Consider the following 24,893-nt stretch of genomic DNA (forward strand, 5'->3'; position numbering starts at 1 on the left):
CAAGCAAATATATAATAAAATAATAATAATTAGGGTGACCTTAGGTGCTTCCCATCAGCAGGAAAGTGGAGAAATTTCCTGCTGGCAGGCAGTGCTACCTTTAGAGCTGACCCCCTGGGCGGTGCAGAGCTCAGAGGGTCAGCCCCAGCCAGAGGCGAAGTGCAGCTCTGGCAAGTCCTGTGCACGGGGGGCAGGGTGGCTCGGGCGAACCCCAGACAGTCCTATTTTTGCTTTAAGAAATATAGCCATCCTCATAATAATGGACTTTGCTGCCAAAGGGTAGCTTGCTCTCCCCGCCACCGCCCTTTCTGCAGAGCTCAACTAGGGTGACCAGATGTCCCGATTTTATAGGGACAGTCCTGATTTTTGGGTCTTTTTCTTATATAGGCTCCTATTACCCCCCCCCCCCACACACACACACACTCCCATCCCGATTTTTCATACTTGCTGTCTGGTCACCCTAAGCTCAACCCAAACTTGAATCACTGCATTTTGCAGTGGGAGGGATTAATTTGTTATGTTGCCACATTAAAAAACAACAACTGTGATTCTGTAAATATAATTTAAAAACATATCTAGATTTGATTATACTTTGAAAGCTTCTCCTGGGAATAATTCCAGTCTGAGGCTAGTTCAGTAATGGCGGTGTGACCCCCTCTCAGAAATTTTGTCTCTTCCCGAAAGAAAAAATAAGGATCTGAGATGTTATTTCTGTCCCTCTGATGTTCTTAACTGTTCCCTTAGGCCTCATCTCTTCTCACTAGGAAAAAAAATCCAATATTTTATTGATAGATTTCAAACCCTTAGGGACATTTTACTGAATATATAAAAGCAACTCCAACTATTGTTGCATACCCTCAGTGAACACAGGAGGGAAAAGGCATGGTCTGTCCAGGAAATATTTTCTCAAAATAACTGATTCTTTTTCAGCTAAACTAGGAAAAAAATCTGCACTCTTAAAACAAAAACAAAAAAACCCTCAGGCAATGAATTTATATTAAACATATGGCCTGATCCAAAGCCACGGAAGTCAATGGAAATCTTTAAAAGCAGCAAAGAGTCTTGTGGCACCATATAGACTAACATGTTTGGGAGCATGAGCTTTCATGGGTGAATACCCACTTCGTCGGATGCATGAATGGAAATCTTTCCATTCACTTCAGTGGGCTTTGGATCAGGCGCATATAAATTCCCCTTTGTGTGAAGTACCAGACCATTTCAGACAATGCTGTCAACTCTTTGCCAGCAAGAGTCCTCACCAAGTCTTGGTCTTGCTCCTGTGCCCTGTAATGTGCACTGCAAGTAGGTTCATGTTAACCGAGTGTTCTGTGATGATCATTTGAACACCTTGGGGAACTAGGATGTCCGCTACAGCATCATGGCCTTGTTGGCCATGATCCACATCCTTTTGTTCAACTGAAAATCCCAATCCACTGTTCGTTAAGCTCCCTAAACAAGCATGCTCATATCACTTAGCCATATTACTCACTCCCCCAATCCCTTTTGTCTCTGAACTCCGGCTCCAGCTGTCAAGGCATAGGAATTTGGATCAGATGATAGAAGGAAGGTGGCACTCAAAACCTTGTACTCCAAATGAGAATGACTCTAGATTTGGTGGAACCACTCAGACAGGGAGCTAAGCAGGAGTTAGGGAAAAGGAATTCATACAGGCAGGCCAGAGGATTACAGCACAGTCCCTCTGTCCGCTCTTTCAGACTCTGGGTTGGAAAGGTGGCTGCTTCCTCTCTTTGCCACTTCCATACCAGTTTCTAACCATGGAGAACAAATTCAGTCTTGATAATAAAAAAGGTATAATGTGGCAAAGGAGTAATAGACAGCAGAGCTGAATGGGATCCTTCTTGTTTTTCAAAAAGCATTTCAGTTCACATGTAACTTCCCTAAAGTGGACCATAGTGTCGTGTTGTATTGAAAAACTAATGAGGATTTTGAAAAGGTCTTGAAAAGAATGAGAACCTCCTACAAATCTTTGTCTTTTTTACTCAATAGTTGTGTCCTGCATATTTTTTAACTGTAATGTATCAGATCTCTAGTTCTGAGCATGTTATTTCTGAATTTCCTGGATTCTGTGGATTTAAACTTCAAACTTATTTAAAATGTAGAATTAATGGTCCTATTTTGCAATTAAGCAAATATATATTACACACACCCTCATAAATGAATACATGTGCACACATTTCAGTGAAGATTTTAAACAAAATGAACATGCTACAGGTATCCATCCCACTTTGCAGTTAAATTCAATGCCTCTGATGGATTTCCCTAAACTGTTGCTAGGAGACCAAGATACTGTCTAACAAAGGACATATTGATAGATTCTTTTTGTAAAATTTTTCAATCTTGTTATGGTAAATGCTGTTTCACTTAAAATGGATGTCATGGGATCTATTAATACAGCTGTTGTGGTGGAGAAATTGTACATGTCAAGAGAAGGATGAAATTTTTCCATCATGAAGGCTGGGTTTTTTTTAAATGATGATTTTCAGCGTGTTTAGTGCAGGGCTAGTATAATGAATGCATTACTCATTGGTATTTTTCCTCCTTCCTTGCCTCCATTATTTCTCCTTCTGGGAACACATTTAGCTTATTATTAAGGTTTCCATTACTCTTATGGGAAGCATTGATTCTTTCATTTACTTTAAAACAGAACAAATTATTCATGACTCCTGACATCATAGGATTTTGGCATGTGGGTAGCTCAATGCAATGGCAAATTAGGACAAACTGTTCCTTTAGAACCTCGAGTACCTCTAAATTAAACCCTAGACTGCATGGGAATCTACTTAGGAGGGGAAACTGAGCAACCACACTGCTGAGATACAAAGGTCCAGAGATGTGAATTCTCATTGAAAGAGTTGATTTCTTCAGGGTGATGAGTTTTTCTCCCTTTTGGGGGAGTAACAACAAACCAAAAACCACCCCAATAAAATAAAACACTTCTCTGGAGAGTAAGGTGAGCTAAAGCCTAGCAACTATGTTCAGATCTGTTCACTGTCACCCCAGTAGTTTATTATTCAATAGCACAATGAGCGTACTTGGCACTTTGCTTGTTTCCAGGGTCCCTGGCTCCAGGACAGACCCTCTGTGCAGACTGCCCTAAGCCAAGCACCCCAGCGTTTTCAGGGTCTGCAGCTCTGGGGAATCCCCCATGCCAGGGCTTCCATGCTCCCTGTCACGTAGCCAGAAGCCCGGGAGCCTGGCTGTAGCCAAGCTTCTCAGTCTAGCTCTTAGCTACACATGAGGGAGTCTGGAAGCCCTGACCCTCAGCTTGAACTGGGCTCTCAGGAGTTCCAGGGTCCTGGAGCTGGGAGCCAGGAGGGTCCTGGGAGACCTAGCAGCTGCTGACTGAAGTTGATCTTCAGTTTCGCTCAACAGGTGGAATGATCCCAGGAAACATATTGTGTTTTGAAACACCAGGTGTTGATATTTCCAAAACGATTTTCTGGCAACTTCTGGTTTGTGAGAAATTTTCACAAAACTGGTTTTATTCTGATTCAACACAAAACCAAAATTTGAAATAGCAAAATTTCTCATGGGCTGGAGATGGCAAGTTTCAGCCAGCTCTGTGTGTGTAGCCACAAAGGTACTTGCTCCCCGTCCCAGTTAGATAATGCATATATCTTGCATGGGTGTTCAAAGCAAATGAATTCATGTGTTGGAGAGAACATGGTTTGGGTGCCAGTCTGTAATAAGAACCTATGTCTGCAAATGACAGACACGGTTACTATATAAATCTCTCTCACACTCGTGTGCACACAACTGCACTAGAACCTCGGTTCTTCAAAACACAGGCATCCCCAACTTGCATTAAAGAAAAACTCCCATTGCTGCTAAACAACAGATTGCTTATCGTCTCAGTATTGTGGGTCACCCCAAAGAGGACAGTTTTATTTGCTCATAAATGGAAAGTCAGTATGTTACAACAGAGGATGTATGGGGGAGCGGTTTGGGTCTTCTTAAGGGAAAGGGGGAAAAGTGGCCACTGTGAGACAGAGAGTTTGGGGAGAGAAGGCGGGAGGGGGGAAATAAAAGATTTTGAAAAACAGATTGTGAAGAAGAAGGGGCTTAGAGGAAAACAAATCAAATAAGATATGGAAAAAGGACTGACACATGGAAAGCAAGTGTGGGGAAGAGGAAAAACAACAGAGGAAATTAATGGAAGAGAAAAGGGAAAGAAAACATGGAAGAGGGAGGTTTCTTTTTTCCTTGTAAGTGACTTTGTGTAAAGCGTGTGTGTGTGTTTGTGTGTTTGTTTGTTTGTTTAAAAAAAAATGTGAAGCTACAATCAAATGGTGATTTGGGCTTGTCATTAAAAACCATCAGAAAGCCATGTAGAACTCTTCCCAGCTGTGAGCAATGCCATTTTTCTGCACCCCTTCTCTTTGGGCATTCTACTTGACCCATGTTTTCTTTTTTGAAAAATGCAACAGGTATTTGCTACCCCCAGTGCTCCCAACCTCTAGCGTTCATGTGCTTCACAGCTCCCACTGAGCTCCATGCTTTCTCCACCCCTGAACTTCAGACAGCTTCAAATGTTGTGATGGGCAGTCCTCCAGAGCCCCACAATGGGCCTGTACTCCCTGCAGATTACTTGCCCACTGTTGCTCTTGGGCTTGATCCAAAGCCCGCTGAAGCCAATGGGAATCTCTCCATTAATTGGAATGGAATGTGGGTCAGGCGCCTCTGTGTGGAGGCCACACACACAGAGTGGAATGCATGTCTATTAGGTGATTGTGTTGTTTTGATTTGTAATGGAAAAGTTCTGCTCACCAAAGAATTAATTTCAAAGAGGCCTGCACAAACAGCAGCAGTGAATCTGGATCTCTATCCCTTGGCAGGCATTTATAGCTGTTCAGTGAATTTCCTTCACCAAACTTGAATTAGAGCCCTTTAAGTCACTCAAATGTAGCTGAACTTGGTCTCTACTTCCTCAGGTTCAGCTGTTAAACAATTTAAAAAAAAATTTTTTTTGGTCCTTTGAAAGTTTCTGTGCCACTGATCAAACAATGTTTCCACCTTCTTGATCGCTTTAGCATAGGGACAACTGTTAGCCGTGTATTTCTTGAGCTTATGTGTTGGAAAGTCAAAGTGGGAAAGGCCATTTGATTGAAGTGGGTGCACAGAAGAAACTTGCAGCTGCAAGCACAAGGTACTGTCTCCTCTGATTGCTTTTGCAGTTGCAAGGAAAAGCCTCACTTCTCTAGTTCCCATTATCTGTCAACCACAGGCACTCACTTTCCCCTGCTGCACCAAATTTAATATTTTAAGCACCCGAATATAACTTTCAGCTGCCAGAAATAGCTTCAGACTTGCAAAGAGTTTGAGGGAGAGGGAGGAGTCTTCACTGAGTCTGGCAGAATTAGCCACTGAATGAGGCTTCCACTAGCTACTGCTGATCTATCTAGAACTCCTCAGCTCCTATAGTGCTATGCTCTTTCTTCCTCTCTGTTCCCCACTCTCTACACTTCATTCTACTAGGTACCATAATTCTCCAAAGACACAATGAAGCCAGGAGTAGCCAGAGAACCAAAGGATTTAATCAGAGACCTCACAGGTATTTTTATGTTTTATCTTCTGTGAAATCCAACCACTTCGAATATGAATTTAGCTAAATAGTCCTGCTAAAGTGATCAGCAATTAAAATAGTAATAGTTTAAATGATGATCAATAACCTTCAGAGTTAGCATCCTACTGAGATTAATACAGTACACCCCATTTATCCTAATTCCCTTTTCTTCAAAAATCCTAGTTATCTGAATCCACAGTGCATCTCCCAGGTAACCCTATGTTGGTTAATCATTCACTAATAGCTTCTTGATTAGCCTCTTGGCACCTGTTGAGTGTCAATCAACAGCTTTGTATTTGTATAGTAGGTCTGAATAGTTACCTGATGTCATGGAGACCTAATTTTTTCTTCAGTAAGTTTCTGTATTAGTGAAACTGCAGCTCCAATTAGCATGTCTGTTTATCCAAATGATTCATTATCCAAACATTTCTGATGTTCCCCAGACCACTTGAATAAATGGGAGTGTACTGTAGTAGCCATTTATAATACAGCTATCAGTGATGGCTCTGTGCAGACTGAAGGAGAAATCACTGCATCAAATAACGATGTGAGACCACAACTTTCAGTTTTTAAATAACAGCTTAAATTCTTCAGAAATCCCCAGTGAGTTGCAAATATCACCTTGTCAGGCCAACTGCTGTATAGAGGTAGAGACTAACTTTATTGTAATCTCTGCTAAGTACTAGCACCATCTAGTGCACACTGTGTGAAATATGAAACATGGTCAGAGCTGCATTACTTTATCCACTTTAAAATACTGTTGGAGGGAGTTAGTTAACTGAGAAGAGAAATACTATACATTTGTGTTAGGATCATAGCTTACCCTGGTTTATAAATTGTAGTGGGTGAAAATCCCCAAACTGGTAGCTGGCTTGCCAAGTCATCATCTAGTGGTTAGAACATCCTATTATCAGATCCAGTATACTCCCCTCCCATTAAACCATTCATCTAGCTCTGTTGGGTGGCACATGGGTTCTGCCTTCTCTCATTCCCTCTCTGCCTCCTTACTTATGCGGGGCAGTACAGGTGCAGAATCCCTGATCTTGATCCCACGCCTGTGTCCAAGACTCAAATATTTTAAACTCACATTTCATACTCCGACTCCCTGGCAGCAGGAGGTTCTGTGGTAATAGGAATCAGTATAGGATTTGTCTTTAGAAAATCAGAGGGAATTAACATAATAATCTCTTGTTTTCTTCAGAGAAGGATCTTGCAGAAAACAATAATACATTTATCAGAAGTCACTGCTGTAGCCATAAGACAATGACTTCTAAACAATAACTGTGAATGGCGCTTATTCCTGAGAGATATCCTATATTGTATCTTGGTGACCTCTGTGTAACCGATACTATTGTTCTCAGTTTGTGCTGTTGTTGTTCCCTGCGGCTGAGCTAAGTGCTAAAGCTTCAAACCTGCATATGTATATTCAGATATCTAAAGTTTCCTGTGCTCCCTTGTCTGTATCTATCCATTGTCTCTTGTGTTATGCTTAGCCCCATCCCAAAGAGTTTAAAATCTTTTTTGTTCTGTTTGTACAGCACCCAGCACAAGGGGGACCTGGTCCACAAGTGAGGCTTCTAGGCACTATGGCAATATAAAGATTAAATGATATATGTACATGTGGGTAATACAGGAAATTTTGTAATTCCGTAAATGTTTCTGCACGGGAACACTTTTTTTTAAATGGGGCAATGTGCAAGTACTTACACTCATGCAGTGCCTTCCCTTTTCTGTAATCTGCTGCAGTGATATGCTTTGATCAGGTAGACATACACCAGATCTTCAGCTGGTATGAATGGATGAAGCTCTGGAGCATCATTAATGTGACACGTGTTGTCTGTTTCCCCTGCTACTCTGAAAAGTTTGACTATAATGTAATGCCAATTTTTAGAAAGAGCTCCATAGGTGATCCTGGCACTTACAGATCAGTGCATCTAACTTCAGTACTGGGCAAACTGGTAGAAACTATAGTAAAGAACAGAATGATCATAGACTCACACTGTAAGGCCAGAAACTCACCCACCCCCTTCTATAATAGACCTGTAACCTCTGGCTGATTTACTGAATCATGATTTAAAGACTTCAAATTACAGAGTATCCACCATTTACTCAAGCTTAAACCAGCAAGTGACTCATGCCCATGCTGCAGAGAAGTAAAAAAAACCCAATGGTCTCTGCCAGTCTGAGCTGGGGGAAAATTCCTTCCTGACCCCAAATATGACAGTCAGTTGAACCCTGAGCATGTCCACAAGACCCACCCCTAGACACCTGAGAAAGAATTCTTTAAACTTAGAGCTTGGAGTTACTGTGGGTAGTTCTGTGAAAACTTTAGCTCAATGTGCAGTGGCAGTCAAAAAGGTAACAGAATGTTAGGAATGGGAAAGGGATAGAAAACAAGACAAAAATTATGTCGCTATGTAAATAGGGTGACCAGACGTCCCGATTTTATCGGGACTGTCCCGATATTTGCTTGTTTGTCCCGCGTCCCGACCGATGTTCGGTCGGGACACTGGACAAACAAGCAATTTTGCCCTCCGCTCCGGTGCATAGACAGAGCCCGGAGGGGCTTTCACCCCCCACTTCCCCCGACCATCCCCCTCCTTCCCCCATTGGATCCCTCCCCAACTCCCCGCCCTGGCCCCGCCTCTTCCCCAAGCACGCAGCATTCCTCCTCCCTCCCAGGTTTGCACACGGGCCATGGCCGGGGCTGGGAGCGCAGCACGGAGGCTGCTCCAGCCCTGCAGCCTGCAGGGCAGTGCGGAGCAGGCAGGGCCTGGGTGGGGGGCGGAGACATGCGTGGGGCGGACACGCTCCTGCCAGGAGGGGCCGGGCCCGGCTGCCTGGTTCGCCCCCTGCCCGGGGGGGGGTCCCCGAGTTCCCTGCAGCCGGAGCGGGGCTGCCCGGGGCGAGTGTCCCGGGCGGGGCACAGTGGAGCAGCCTCTGCTGTGGGGCTGGTGCAATGAAGCCCGGGAGCGGCTGGGCCGGGAGCTGCAAGAGGGGTCCGGAGCGTGGCTCGGCTGCACAGCTCGGGGCCCAGGAGCGAGGGGATGGGGGAGCTGGGAGTGTATTGGGGGTCAGAGCTGAGAGTTGGGTGGAGACGGGGCTGTGCCACTGCCGCCTGGTGGCGGGGGGCGCTCTGGCTTTTTTTTTTTTTTTTGCTCCCCCCCCCCCCCCCCCGGCGTCCTGATATTTCATGTTTGTCATCTGGTCACCCTACTATGTAAATCTATGCTGTTCCCACATCTTGAATACTGTGTCTTGATTGCCCGATCTCAAAAAAGATATAGTGGAATTGTAAAAGATTCAGAGAAGGGCAGCAAAGATGATCATGGGTAAGGAATGGCTTTCATATGTGGAGAGACTAAAAAGATTAGGGCTGTTCAGCTTGGAAAAGAGATGACTAAGGGGGATATAAAAGAGGTCTATAACATCATGAATGTGTGGGAAAAGCAAATAGAGAAGTGCTGTTCACCATTTCCTAACAATACAAAAACCAGGGGTCACCTGATGAAATTAATAGACAGCAGCTTTAATACAAACAAGAGGAAGTACTGTTTCCATATAACGCACAATTAACCTGTGGAACTCATTGCTGTGGAACGTTGTGAAGACCAAAAGTATAATTGGGTTAAAAAAGAACTAGATGAGTGCTTAGAGGATAGGTCCATCAGTGGCTATTAGCCAAGATGGCCAGGGCTGAAACCCAATGCTTGGGGCGGGAGGGGACCCTAAATCTCTGACAGCCAGAAGCTAGGAGAGGATGACAGGGGTGGATCACTCCAACTGCTCTGTTATGTACACTCTTCCTGAAACTCTGGTACTGGTCACTGCTGGAAACAGGATACTGGGTTAGATGGAGATGCTGGTCCGACCCAGCATGGCAGTTCTTAGTTCCTATAAAATACTGGCTAGTAAATGAGAAAATCCTTCACATTTCTCTTCTGGCTCTCAAGAGGTCATCCATAGCAGTGTTTGTAAAGCCCTGGCACTGGCTCACTGGAACAGATTGGTCCATACTAGAGTGAGACTGAAGCCAGAACCCTATATCTGAACAAGCCTGAAACTTGAGTGACTTCAGAGCAGGATCCAAACTTAATGGCTCAGTCCTAATCCAGACAGAATGTGAAAGAAAAATATCCTGTGACACAGAACTCATGGAGATAATCAGCAAATGAAGGAACTTGCTTACATTCAAAGGATCGTAAACATTTCATGTACACTAGGGCCATGAAAATATATTTTCACCTCAATTGTAATTGTTCAAAAAGTTATTCCAAGTGAAAGCCTTACATGATGTGCAAAATGAGAACAGTCAGCTATAGAAGGTAATCATTGCATCTTTTTCCTTCTCTGTGTGGATTTGAGTTATAGCAGCAGGACCTTTTGGTCTACAATATACATGCATTGTTGTGGTCTCTACGTGCTTCTGGCCTATATCAGGCACAGGGATTATTTGGTCCCATTTTGCAATGGTGTGTAAGGTATATTTGTGGATGAGACCATAGTGGATCCTGCAGTTGGTGTGTTCAGAGTTGACATGGAGCAAGCTGATCTCTAGGCTTTTACAATCCTGGGATACAGTACAGAATAGGTAGTGCAGGGTATCCAGACCATCATGGGGAGGTGGATGAAAGATGGTTCTCATGTCAGATGTATGTGGTGTTAGAAAAAGACTGGTTTTTGTGGGGTGGCTCTGATTTGGGGAGAGGAGGGCAGAATTTATCAGACTGGGAGAGCTATTTAGGACAGGAAGGCCATGCCAGGGATGATTCTTCGCTTTCTTATATTGCAGACCACAGGAAGAGAAACCACTATAAGATTTCTTTCCTTTCTTTCCTCCATGAGAAGAGGATCAAGAACTAAGGAATGAAGGTAGGTGGGCCTTCTAAGAGAGGGTAGTCCGCCTAGTGGCTCAGGTGGCTAGAAGATGTCTAAAGGAGAGAACTGGAGGCGTGACTTGAGCTCTGCCTATGCTGAAACTGGACTAGAAAAGATAAGTAGAGCCAGACTGATGTTCTCACACGGTCAGCACTGGCTCTGGATCACATGCCAAGCATTGTCCAACTGGGCAAATGTGCAGCTGCTTAGCAGGGCATTCTGATCCCTGTAAAAATGTGGTTGTCACATGCCTCATGATTTTTATGATGACTAGAAGACATACAGTACATAGAATACTCAAGATTTTGGAACTGGCTGCTCTGAGAGGCGCTGAGATTCTAAGGGAAATTACTTGGGTATGTAGTAGGAATATTTAGAGTATATACGGTAATAAACATAAGCATGGGTGATTTATCTTTTTGCTCATACTCACAGGGCTGAACTCCACACCAAATTAGTGGTACGGAAGAAATGTTTTCCTATTGCAGATTTTCAGACTTTTGGGGGAGGGATTTTTTTGGTGGGGGAGGAGGGGTCATAGTGGTCTAATGGATAGGACACTGGCCTGCGGCTCAACAGACATAGGTTTGATTTCTGTCTCAACCACAGAGACCCTGTGTGACCTTGGTCAAGTCATTTACTCTGTCCGTGTGCCTCACTTCCTCACTGGAGTTGTGATAAGGATAAATTAATTTATCCTTATAACTGCGTGGCATTCAGATACTCTGGTGATGAGGGCCATATTGGCATCTAGATAGATTCCTCTGGAACATAGTAATATGTGGTCATATTCATGACTGATTTTCTTCAGTAGCAATGGATGGGCTCATTCTTTCCTGACTTCAGTGTCTATTTCCTTACAATTTACTGGCATGTTTTTTGTTTGTTTGTTTAGCTAGCTACTAAGAATAATTGCTGCAATCTGGGGTCTACCGGTGAGCCACTGGTGTTGCTTTTATTTTGTGGATCGTGGCAGCAGAACTTACATCCACTGAGTAGAGACGCTAATAATATAAGGGTGACATAACTTTCAGATAGATAACACTGGTCTACAATTTTTGAGAAGTCGTCTTCTTCAGAGATAAAATGTGCTATTTATTATGTATTTTGATGTGCTGAATTCAAATATGACAATTAAAACAACTGATTGGCTACTGTTTCTAAGATATTTAAGTTTTTACATTTTATGTCTATGTATATTGTGTAGATAGTAGAGTTTTAATCATAAATTGTAAACCTAGGTCTTTTCATGTGTTTATGGTTGCTTTACATGATAATATTTCACCTGTCCTGTTTATGTAACACTTTTTAAAAATCAGTAAAAGGGTTATCTAACTAAAATTTATTATGAAACAAAAGGCAAAAAACTATTATGTACATAGCTTAGTCCTATTCAGTGTCTACTCGGCGCTTCTTGGCTTGTCTCTTGTATTCATTAAATGGAGCATCTCTTGTCACTGTCCAGCAATAGTCTGCAAGCATGGATGGGCTCCATTTGCCCTGATAGCGTTTCTCCATTGCTGCAATGTCCTGGTGAAATCGCTCGCCGTGCTTGTCGCTCACTGCTCCGCAGTTCGGTGGAAAAAAATCTAGATGAGAGTGCAAAAAATGTATCTTTAGTGACATGTTGCAACCAAGGCTTTTGTATGCCTTGAGGAGGTTTTCCACCAACAACCTGTAGTTGTCTGCCTTGTTGTTTCCGAGAAAATTTATTGCCACTAACTAAGGCGGAAGGCTTTCCATGCCGTCTTTTCCTTGCCACGCAGTGCATGGTCAAATGCATCATCTCGAAGAAGTTCACGAATCTGAGGACCAACAAAGACACCTTCCTTTATCTTGGCTTCACTTAACCTTGGAAATTTTCCATGGAGGTACTTGAAAGCTGCTTGTGTTTTGTCAATGGCCTTGACAAAGTTCTTCATCAGACCCAGCTTGATGTGTAAGGCTGGTAACAAAATCTTCCTTGATTCAACAAGTGGTGGATGCTGAACACTTTTCCTCCCAGGCTCCAATGACTGTTGGAGTGGCCAATCTTTCTTGATGTAGTGGGAATCTCTTGCACGACTATCCCATTCGCAGAGAAAACAGCAGTACCTTGTGTATCCAGTCTGCAGACCAAGCAGGAGAGCAACAACCTTCAAATTGCCACAAAGCTGCCACTGATGTTGGTCATAGTTTATGCACCTCAAAAGTTGTTTCATGTTGTCATAGGTTTCCTTCATATGGACTGCATGACCAACTGGAATTGATGGCAAAACATTGCCATTATGCAGTAAAACAGCTTTAAGACTCGTCTTCGATGAATCAATGAACAGTCTCCACTCATCTGGATCGTGAACGATGTTGAGGGCTGCCATCACACCATCGATGTTGTTGCAGGCTACAAGATCACCTTCCATGAAGAAGAATGGGACAAGATCCTTTTGACAGTCACGGAACATGGAAACCCTAACATCACCTGCCAGAAGATTCCACTGCTGTAGTCTGGAGCCCAACGGCTCTGCCTTACTCTTGGGTAGTTCCAAATCCCTGACAAGGTCATTCAGTTCACCTTGTGTTATGAGGTGTGGTTCAGAGAAGGAGGATGGGAGAAAATGTGGGTCCTGTGACATTGATGGTTCAGGACCAGAAGTTTCATCCTCTTCCTCGTGTGACTCAAGTGAGAATGATTCTGGTGCATCAGGAACCGGCAGTCCTTCTCCGTGGGGTACTGGGCGTATAGCTGATGGAATGTTTGGATAATGCACAGTCCACTTTTTCTTCTTTGACACACCTTTCCCAACTGGAGGCACCATGCAGAAGTAACAATTGCTGGTATGATCTGTTGGCTCTCTCCAAATCATTGGCACTGCAAAAGGCATAGATTTCCTTTTCCTGTTCAACCACTGGCAAAGATTTGTTGCACAAGTGTTGCAGCATATGTGTGGGGCCCACCTCTTGTCCTGATCTCCAATTTTGCAGCCAAAATAAAGGTGATAGGCTTTCTTAACCATAGTGGTTATACTGCGCTTTTGTGATGCAAAAGTCACTTCACCACAAACATAGCAGAAGTTATCTGCACTGTTCACACAAGTACGAGGCATCTCTGCTCACTTTGGCTAAACAGAAATGTGTCCCTTTGCAAAATCAAACACTGACAAATAAGAGAGCATGACACTGTATGATTTCTAGAGCTGATATAGGGCAATTTGTTCAGCAGAGTGATGTAAGCTACGTTATGATTGCATCATCCATGACTTCTAGGAATAACATGATGCAATTCATATCATGTATGACGCAATACCAGCTTCAGATTGCATCATGCATTGTTTTCCCTAAAAAGCAAGTACTGTCCAAACCCAGTCATAGATTTATTCATAGATCCAGTCAAAGATGTATTTTAGTCATTTCTGGTTTAAATTGAGATCCCTTCCCTTCATAACTCACTTATCCTCCGCTATTCCCAAGTCAAGGGTCGTATATATTGACCCAATAGCATATCTTGAAAACTAGAGCCAATCAACAATTTTAAGCATCATTTTCGTTCTCAGTGACCCAGAATTAGTAAAGTTTGACTACATTTATTTCAGAAGCATTTTGGCTGTAGAGCAGTGTAATCAAAGGCAGTTGTTTTTATCTGATCTGCCATGAGAAAAGAAGACTTCCTTTAAAAACAAATTAAAATGATAGCTTCCCAAAGGAAGTTGCACACATTTGTTTGTGTAAGCTAGAGAGATGTTTTTGTGAGTGAAAGTTCTTAAATTTGCATTAAGTGAATAGATTAAAATAAGGCAGTGGCATTTCTTGATGAAACAGTATGTGTTATAGGAGAGCTTAACATAGAGAAATAGATTGTACATGGCCAAACCGGACAGTCTCTTCGCAAAAGAATAAATGGACACAAATCTGACATCAGGAATCATAACATTCAAAAACCAGTGGGAGAACACTTCAACCTCTCTAACCACTCAGTGACAGACTTGAAGGTGGCAATTTTGCAACAAAAAAACTTCAAAAACAGACTCCAAAGAGAGACTGCTGAACTCAAATTAATATGCAAATTAGATACAATTAACTTAGGTTTAAACAGAGACTGGGAATGGTTGGGTCATTACACTAATTGAATCTATTTCCCTATGTTAAGTTCTCCTCACACCTTCTATGGATCATCTCAATTATCACTTCAAAAGTTTTTTTTCTCCTGCTGATGATAACTCATCTCAATTGATTAGACTCTTCCTGTTGGTGTGCATACTTCCACCTTTTTATATTATCTGTATGTATAAATATCTCCTGTCTGTGTGTTCCATTCTATGCATACGAAGAAGTGAACTGTAGCTCACGAAAGCTTATGCTGAAATAAATTTGTTAGTCTGTAAGGTGACACAAGTACTCCTGTTCTTTTTGCGGATACAGACTAACACGGCTGCTACTCTGAAACCTATTTTAATACTTCAGATCTTTAATATGTTGTGCTCAAGCCATGCCATGACTTTCACTGGGAAATCTGCATTAACTGCCAGATTGCATGCTGATATCAGGAAATGAGTCTTCAGCTACTGGAAACGTGCTGCCAAATATAACATGCTTAAGTAAACATGGAAGCAGAGATGGTTGTTTACAGTCCACCTATTCACCCTTCAGAGTTGCTGTGCCATGTAGCTCCAGAACAGGAATTCTGAGGTTAGAAGTACAAAGGAGATCATCTAACTAAGGGTCTGAGGACTTGTCTATATTTACTGGGGGATTGATGCATCAGTGGTCGATTTAGCGGGTCTAGTGAAGACCCACTAAATCACCCGCAGATTGCTCTCCCATCGACTCCTGTACTCCACTGGATCGAGAAGCGTAGAGGGAGTCGATGCGAGTCTTGTTGGCATTGTGTAGTGTGGACTCCATGGTAAGTCGGTCTAAGCTATGTCAATTTTGAGTTATGCTATCCACATAACTCAAATTGCATAGCTTAGATCGAATTTCCCTGTCATATACAGATAGTTAAGGGTTAATGTCTCTTTTACCTGTAAAGGATTAAGAAGCTCAGTAAACCTGGCTGACACCTGACCAGAGGACCAATAGGGGGACAAGATACTTTCAAATCTTCGTGGAGAGAAGTTTTTGTTTTGTGCTCTTTGTTTTGTTTGTTGTTCGCTCTCGGGACTGAGAGGGATGGGACATCAATCCAGGCTCTCCAAATCTTTCTGAATCAGTCTCTCATGTTTAAAACTTGTAAGTAACTAGCTAGGCAAGGCGGATTAGTCTTATGTTTGTTTTCTCAACCTGTAAATGTTTCTTTTGCTGGAAGGATTTTTACCTCTGTTTGCTGTAACTTTGAATCTAAGGCGGGGGCGGGGTCCCTCTGGTCTCTATGAATCTGAGTACCCTGTAAAGTAATTTCCATCCTGATTTTACAGAGATAATTTTTACCTTTTTCTTTCTTTAATTAAAAGCTTTCTTTTTAAGAACCTGATTGATTTTTCCTTGTTTTAAGACCCAAGGGGATTGGGTCTGAACTCACCAGGGATTGGTGGGGGGAAAAAAGGAGGGGGATGGTTAATTCCTCTTTGTTTTAAGATCCAAGGAGTTTGGATCTGTGTTTCCCCAGGGAAGGTTTTGGGGAAACAGAAAGTGTGCCAGACACTGATCTCTGGCTGGTGGCAGTGTTACCAGATCTAAGCTAGGAATTAAGCTTAGAAGGGTCCATGCAGGTCCCCACATCTGTACCCTAAAGTTCAGAGTGGGGGAGGAAACCTTGACATTCCCCTATAGCGTATACAAGGCCTAACTGTGCTCCCATTGAAATCAGTGGGTGTAGGATCAGCCCCTCTGTGGTAGATGTTCCACTTCTGGAGGTTTCCTTTCTAACTTGGAACTGTGGTGCAATTTAAACTTAGGGGCATACCCTAAGAGTCTTAGGATCATTTAGTTATGTCGACACTAGAATTAAAAACCCATGGCTGGCCCATGCCAGTTAATTTAGGCTTGCAGTGTAGCCCAGTGGGCCAGCTTACCTCTATTATATTCACTGCTTTGCCTTATAGTCCACTTTATTATATTCAGCAGTAATGCAAGGAATCTACAGTCTTGTGTCCTGTAAGTTATTGACTTCAGTGGTTAGCATGAGGCTTGAGGCCTCAGAACTTTCTCATAGATAAACTTAGGTAACTCTTAAGTTTTGGGTAACTGGAGGTAGAGGGTAGCGGGGAATTTTGTCCATAATGACATCAGCCAACCACAGAACATGAATTGACACCAGTTTCTGGAAGGTTTTGGATGAGACATCCGACTGCAAGAGTGCCATGGCAACAGATTGGCATATAGGATAATGGGCTAAAATCATAAATACACTAACCTATAGAAAAAGGACACCTTAACATTGATAAGGGGCGGAAATACAAATAAGGAAGAGGGGAGATATCTCTGACGTTACCATGTCTAATGGAAATTCAATAGTGTCACGTGTTACAAAAGTGGCATCCCAGGGAACTAGGGGAGAGAGATGTAACCCTTGGGAGGAGCCAGAATGATAGCCACTGGGGAAGATGAAGAAAATGGTGGTGATAAGTAAGATAATGGATAACATTTCAGGCTGTTCTGCAGGGGATGGTGAGAGTATGGATGTTCTGATGTACTTTCTGTATTATCTCTATCTACCTTAGTCAGTTAGTGTGTGTGTGACTTTACTAAATGTATTAATAAATTATTTGTAAATATAAAACAGTTCCTATAGTGTGAGTGTACATCTGTGCATGCTGGGGTTCCCAACTACATACTAATTTTAATAATATTGGGCCTGATCTTGGGACAAGAAACTGTCACCTCAAAGTGATAACTGAGAATTTTTATTCATAATCTATAGATCAGGCTACAGCAGGGCTCAGGGTGTGGGACTGTTTAATTGTGATGTAGATGCCCGGGCTCTAGGACACTGTGGGTTGGAATGGTCCCAGGGCTCAAGGTGGAACGTCTACACTGCAATTAAACAACCCCGCAGCCAGAGCCCTGTGAGCCTGAGCTAGCTGGCATGGGCCAGTTGCGGGTGTCTAATTGCAGTGTAGACATACCCTTAGGCCTGGTCTACACTGGTGGGGGGTCGATGTAAGATACGCAACTTCAGCTACGGGAATACCGTAGCTGAAGTCGAAGTATCTTATTCCGACTTGGCTCCCATCCTCACGGCACGGGATCGACATCCGCGGCTCCCCTGTCAACTCCGCTACCGCCGCTCGCTCCGGTGGAGTTCCGGAGTCGACGGGAGCGCGTTCGGGGGATTGATATATCCCGTTTAGATGAGACACGATATATCGATCCCCGATAAATTGATCGCTACACGCCAATACGGCCGGTAGTCCGGACTTACCCTTAATGTGAGGCTTTCAAAAGTGCTCAGCCTTGGCCTAATTCAGCTCCTATTACTTGACTTAATATTTTCCTTTAAAGTGAATCTGACTGCTTATGAAAGGTGCTGGATAGATAGAAACAGAGACTGAAGGATCTAATACAGAGACCACAGATAACACAAGCAGTGGTAGTGTATGGCCTTCCCTGTTCTACCCAGCCAACCTTTACAAAATATCTCAAACACCATTCTTTTTAAAAGTCTGTGCCAAACTGGAGGGGTTTACTCAGTGTTTAACTGAGCTCTTACTCTGGAAAAACCAGTTTCTCCTCCCTTGGTTTTCACACCTCAGCTGCTAGAAGAGGGCCTCATGCTCCCTGATTGAACTAACCTCGTTATCTCTAGCCTGCTTCTTGCTTGCACATATATACCTGCCCCTGGAGATTTCCACTATATGCATCCGACGAAGTAGGTATTCACCCATGAAAGCTCATGCTCCTAAAAGTCTGTTAGTCTATAAGATGCCACAGGACTCTTTGCTGCTTTCACTCTGGAAAAACTCAGTCAAGTCCATGGAAGCTTGTCTGAGGAATGATTGAATAAAAACTAAGTAAATACCTCAGTATTTAGCATAATGGTAGCACAGAAACTGCATCAACACTTCTCTGGAGGTATGCCTTCTATGCAAGAGATGGTGATTCAGTTCCAGGGCCATTCAATCCTTGGTCTGTCTGCTGAGACTGACAACAATTCTGTGCACTCAATGCTGTGCACTCTCTCCGTTTGTCTGTGCGCGCGCGCACACACACACACCCTAATATTAAATAGTTTTTATTGGCACGTAGCACTACTCATGGTGTACACAGGGGAAGATGGTTTGGTTGAAACTGATTTGTGCAATTTCACTAATTCAAAACAGACCTAAATCTGGCCGTTATGGCCATTCTGGGGATTCCTCCAGTGGCGCAGGGGTATGACTTAGGGCAGAGGAAGTGGCTTGGACACTGCTGCATCCAGCTGATCCCTAGCAGCTCAACTGGCCTATTGAGACTATTGGCAACTAGCATAAGATAGAGCAGCCATTAGGTTACTCCGAGAACTGGGACAGTGCCAGCCAACCCTGATACCAGGGAGCTGGGTTCAGTGCTACCTTTAGTTCCCCTCTAACCTGACATTCACCAGCACAGGGTAGATGATATGGAGGATATGTATCATCACCTCATTTCACAACAGTCTGTGTCACATTTATTAACTAGCAGCATTTGATAGTATTAGAGGTTGAATATTTCATGTAATTACAATTGTTTATCCTATTTTTGGGTATTGTAAAATCAATTGTCAATCAAACAAATTCCTTTTGACCTCTTCTTCTTTTAATACACAAGAAAATAAGAGATGTTCACCCATCACCTATTCAGGTGGATTCCTTGAACCTTTTTCTATATATAAACTTAATCTATATGGTCTGTATAAGTTGGTCTTGTAAAGACTCTGGCTGGTCCGCAGGAGAGCTGAGATTGGTGCACAGCTCTACTGCAGGCTCCCTGCATGACTGTGGGCCTAATTTTGCAAATTACAATGTTTGGGCTGACCCCTGCGCTTGTGCAGGGCCCAAATGACAAGGTCTGCTCATATGTTGTATCTTGCAGGATCAGGGCCTAAATGTCTTGTGCCTCAGTTCCAAATCTATAAAATGGGTATAATAGATAATTTCCCTATTAGATTGTAAGCTCTTTGGGTAGGGACTGTTTGTACAGTACCTAACACAGTGGGGCCCGATCACAATGGGGATCCCTAGGCACTACTGTAATAGAAATTATAACTAATAATAATTATCCATTTCAAAATAGGCTGTCTCCATTGCTATTTTTTTTCCTATCTCTGTCTGTGTATTTATTTGCTTACTTGCCAAGCACAGGGAATTGACTGGAGGTTTTGTCCTATATTCAGGTTTTAAAAGAGTACAGTACCCAAACCAGAATCCACCTAACAATATTTTAAGCAGTGATCAGCAGGATGAAAGGGGGGGAAAAATCAGTGATTCACTGAAGTTTTACTGCCTACAGCCTTCCCATCTGTCTTCACAGTGGTTTCCCTGACTTCTCTGCCTAGCAAGAGATATGCAGTTCTAGAAGCTCAGAAAAGCTGCCAGCAATTATTGCAGGAGCAAAAGCTCCATGTATAATGTCTTATGGACAGTGGCTTCGTGGTTTTATAATGTCTTCCCATGCAAACCTGTTCAAGTTTTCCTTGCTGCAATGTTGAATTGCTCTTTAAGATGAGCTGTTTCAAAGCCATACATCCTTCTACTATTGTGACATTCCCCAAGGTACAATCTGGACAGATGAACAGCTGTGTCCTCTCAATCCTCCAACTTGGGGTGCCTTTCACACTTCTTAGCTGTGAGAACACCCACTCCTGGCCTGTTCACACACAGCCTCTAGCATGCAAAATCACTCCCAACTGAATGATATGAGTGCTTCTAGACAGCCACTTTTGAATATTGCAGAGTGACACCAGCAAATTCCCAGTTCCAAACTTGTCCCCAGAAATGTGTGTCTTGTACTGTGCAGCTCTTTCCTTCTGTGCAGTACAAGCTCATAGAAAGTTTCATAGAATCATAGACTATCAGGGTTGGAAGAGACCTCAGGAGGCCATCTAGTCCAGTCCCCTGCTCAAAGCAGGACCAATCCCCAACTAAATCATCCCAGCCAGGGCTTTGTCAAGCCTGACCTTAAAAACCTCTAAGGAAGGAGATTCCACCACCTCCCTAGGTAACCCATTCCAGTGTTTCACTACCCTACTAGTGAAAATGTTTTTCCTAATATCCAACCTAAACTTCCCCCACTGCAATTTGAGACCATTACTCCTTGTTTTGTCATCTGCCACCACTGAGAACAGTCTAGATCCATCCTCTTTGGAACCCCCTTTCAGGTAGTTAAAAGCAGTTATCAAATCCCCCCTCATTCTTCTCTTCTGCAGACTAAACAATCCCAGTTCCCTCAGCCTCTTTTCATAAGTCATGTGCTCCAGCCCCCTAACCATTTTTGTTGCCCTCTGCTGGACTCTTTCCAATTTTTCCACATCCTTCTTGTAGTGTGGGCTCAAAACTGGACACAGTACTCCAGATAAGGCCTCACCAATGTCGAATAGAGGGGAATGATCATGTCCCTGCTGGCAATGCCCCTACTGATACATCCGAAAATGCCGTTAGGTCTTCTTGGCAACAACAGCACACTGTTCACTCGTATCCAGCTTCTTGTCCACTGTAACCCCTAGGTCCTTTTTCTGCAGAACTGCTGCCTAGCCATTCAGTCCCTAGTCTGTAGCAGAGCATTGGATTCTTCCGCCCTAAGTGCAGGACTCTGCACTTGTCCTTGTTGAACCTCATCAGATTTCTTTTGGCCCAATCCTCTAATTTGTCTAGGTCCCTCTGTATCCTATCCCTACCCTCCAGCATATCTATCACTCCTCCCAGTTTAGTGTCATCTGCAAACTTGCAAAGTTTGTCACTTCATTAATAGAAAATGATATGCACAAACCCTATTATCTCAAGTGGAGGTCAATCCAAACACACTGGTTTAGATAAAAACAATAAAACAAGTTTATTAACTACAGAAAGATTGCTTGTAATCGCTTAAAATGAGGCATAAAAGTTAGAATTGGTTACAAAGAAATAAAAGGTAACATGCAAACTAATACCTAACTTATCAAGCTAAATTAATTCAAAGGAAAGGTTTTTTTTCACCACCTGCTTTCACTAGCTGAACTCTTTCAGTCAGGATCCCTCCCCCAGTTCAGTGTTCCTTCAGGTGTCGATGACATGAGCGGAAAGAAAGGGAGGAGGGTTTTGGGGCTTCTCATTTCTTATAGGTCTCTTCATGGGCGGCTAGTTCTATGGGCCCATGATGCCTGGGCACCAGGAATATTGAATAATGTTGAATTTTCAAATGATACCTCACAAGGCATACTTTGTATAAAATGTATCATAGTCTTGTAATAGTGGTGAACGTAGGGGTACAGTCTACCACAACTGTTACTCTGTAACAAGAACAAAAAATCTTGCATTTCAGCATAGTTCACTTTTCTTAGCTTCCACTTGATTTGTCTCCTATCATTGATTGGTACTTGATGGTAGTTACCGTTTAGGGATAAGCAAGCCCAACCCAACCCAAACCTCTGATATCACCAGCCCAGAACTTAGGAGCATTCTAGGTCTAAACTTTGCAGCAAATGTCTATTACGTTTTAAATATGTAGACTGGAGTGGGACTAGGAGTTTGTGCATTCTTTCTACACCAGACCCACAGGCAAGCCACTGAACATATAATTCTGCGAAGCCTTTCTGCTTCATGTGTGAGTGTATGTGTGTGTGCTTGGAGGGTATGTGTGTGTGCTTGGAGCGTACGTGTGTGCTTGGAGGTCTTGAGAGCAGTGGTGGATTGAGGAAGTGCAGCTCCAGTACAGCACTATATCAGGGAATGAAAGGGAATCCCTGGAGCAGCAGGAAGACGGTTCTTTGTCTTCTGCACAGGTAGCCCTTTGCTGCACTGGATCCCAAGGGACTGGGAGATTATGGGAGACGAACCTGCCTATTCATCCCATAAGGAATTAATTACGCACCCTCCCTCCCTCCAGTGATCTAAGGGTGAAATCCTAGTCCCACTGAAGTTTTGCAAAGAGATGGGAGTGCCGAAAGAGCAAAACTATCTTTGGGTACAATAAATGATATATTTTGGATTTTATCTAAATAGTTTCAGTCACAATGACTAAATTTCAGGGGTAGACCTCACTTAAAAATTTGTAAATGCTCCTGTTACAAGTCAGGGCAAGATGTACCTTTCACCTCTGTCTCCCCACGGGCACCTTTCCAAATGAAAGGCTTAAACCCGCACTATTTAGATTGAAATCCCACAGTTCATCTTTACTCTTAGAGTGGGTGACCAGGACACAGTACCCCTGTGTTATTAACTGTGTCCTCCGGTCCAGCTGGATTTTGGCTCCTGTTATATACTTCACTCCAGGGAGCCAGTATGAAAGTGCAGTGATGGGGAACAGCTTGTTCAAAACAAAGAATTATTTATCCATAGGAACATAGCACAAACAGAAGAAAGAAACGTTAAAACAAAAGGCCTATATGAATACTATTTTTACCTAACCCTTAGCCTTTCCTTGCAAGGTGAAGTAGCCCCCCCAGCACTGGGGATCAGCGAGACAGACTGCACCCCTCCAGCTTTTGCCTCTTAGTCTGATCCCCAATGAGTGTCTCTTCCTTGAGTTCTCAGGCAGTCTTTTATTCATTTCAAAAGACTGGGACCCCTGAACCTAGTCCATCTTGTTCATGCACCTTTGCAGTTGGGCTGGAGGAAGACTTTCAGCAATGGGTTCACTGAATAGTCCATCTGAGCACCATTAATTTGATTACTCATTGAATGGTTCCTGGTACAACTGGAGATCTCCAGCTGGAAGTAACCATATTTGACTGGGGTACATACAATAGTCATAAAAAATAATACAGATATCTCCCACATTCTTCACAGATCATCAACATTTCAGTCAATAAATGTATCAACAACTACAAGTTATTAGTACCGAGTAAACTGTTAGCATCTGATAAATTCCATTTTATCTTCTGTAATTTCACAGTTCAGCCTTTGATCCTGCGGACACTTAAGCATGTGAATACCTTTATGCTTCTGAGTATTGCCATTGAAGTCAAAGGGACTACTCACATTTGTAAAGATACTCACTTATTGTCATTGCATGCACATAGCTGTCAGAATTTTTGCAGGTTCATCTTCAACTGAGCACTGCTCTATATATAACAGTTGAATCATCAGTAAGGAATCAACTGCACCGATTAAACTAAATCAGTTTCTAAAGCAGATTAGTTAAATTGCTGCAACTTTTATATGTGGACAAGGCCTGAGATGACAAAAGATGAAATTTTAATTTTACTTGAAAAAATTAGTTTCTAGGAATAGGATTATACATTTGGATTTGATTTGTAGTTAGGATTTTGGCTTACTTTATGTCTAAATATGGAATAGGTTTGAGATTTGGCTTTGATTTTTGTTTAAAGTATAGTTATATCCTGTAATTATATTTCCTAGATTGTGAAGGGTCCTGGCAAGGTCAATAAGGCAATTTTAACAACTAATCACTTAAGTATCTTATTTTTGATTATCTTCAGCTTCCCCAGGGGCCCTCCAATAGTTATGCAGGCGAGAGGGATCCACTGTTTTATTAATTTTGATGGAATATATGGGCCAAATGTATTATTATAACCTAGTTATTGTTGCATTAGGGTTCAGGGTTTGGTATACAGAGACTTCTGCCTGATTAGTACAATGGCAAACACACCATTAGAAGTCTTTCTTTTAACCTTTTATTAAAGATACAGGAAAGAAGGAGGAAAAAGTTAACGCATTTCAAATGTAAAGTGTTAAATAAGGCTTTGATTTTAATAACATCCCTTGTTACCTTTCCCTTTATCTGGAAAGAGTTTTTAGAAAGAGCCCCCCCTTTTGTCCAACAGTTTTTAGATATTATTAAAGATGCTAATAACTGTTCATTTAGGGGGGAAGTGTTAATAGAGATGGACTGGAGCTGTCATTGGTGGTGGTGTTAAAGTCCAATCCAATTTTCTAAAAGACAAAACAAGATGAACACACAAAAGAATGAGAAAAAAGAAGAGCAAAGATAGAAAATGCAAATTCTGTCTTTGATGTTGACTCTGACTTGCAAACTCCCAGCTAGAAAAACAAAGGCAGAACCCACATTAGCCATTCTGAGACCTAGCAAACTTACACCAGCATCGGGCTGTTTAGGGCATTGCATTTAGCTGTCTGTTTTTGGTCATGGGCTCACAGTAATGTATATTATTTGGGCCAGCTAGGCCAGACTCTCATTAAGCAGAAGGCAAAAGGAGAGAGATAGGAAAGAGAAGAAATAAGGTGGGGAAGGAAATAGACATACAGGGCAGGGGTGTAAAGACTGCGTGGGATTGACAGTCTCACATCCCAGGTGGTGGTTAGGATTTAGCTGGAGCCAGTAGAGGTGGTGATTTTATTTGAGTGCCTCTTTCTGTCCCAGTCTGGTCAGGACATCTCTTGGG

At 42.7% G+C, this 24,893-nt stretch overlaps 1 protein-coding gene across 3 annotated transcripts in view; it reads left to right on the forward strand.

Moving 5' to 3' along the window:
* The window catches only part of EMCN (endomucin), a 187,676-nt gene that overhangs the window by 39,221 nt on the left and 123,562 nt on the right, over nt 1-24,893 (forward strand). The window contains exons 1-2 of one of the 3 annotated variants that reach the window (XM_045019570.1): nt 7,169-7,204; nt 10,377-10,456. Coding sequence is in view for 2 of the 3 variants with exons in the window: in XM_045019565.1 (XP_044875500.1) it covers nt 5,521-5,572 (52 nt within the window). In the remaining variant the exon portion in view is untranslated. Of the gene's footprint in view, nt 1-5,342; nt 5,573-7,168; nt 7,205-10,376; nt 10,457-24,893 lie in introns of those variants that run through there. The other 2 variants (XM_045019565.1, XM_045019563.1) reach the window with 2 other exon arrangements.

This window comes from Mauremys mutica, chromosome 5, assembly GCF_020497125.1.
Source record: "Mauremys mutica isolate MM-2020 ecotype Southern chromosome 5, ASM2049712v1, whole genome shotgun sequence".
Lineage (NCBI taxonomy): Eukaryota > Metazoa > Chordata > Testudines > Geoemydidae > Mauremys > Mauremys mutica.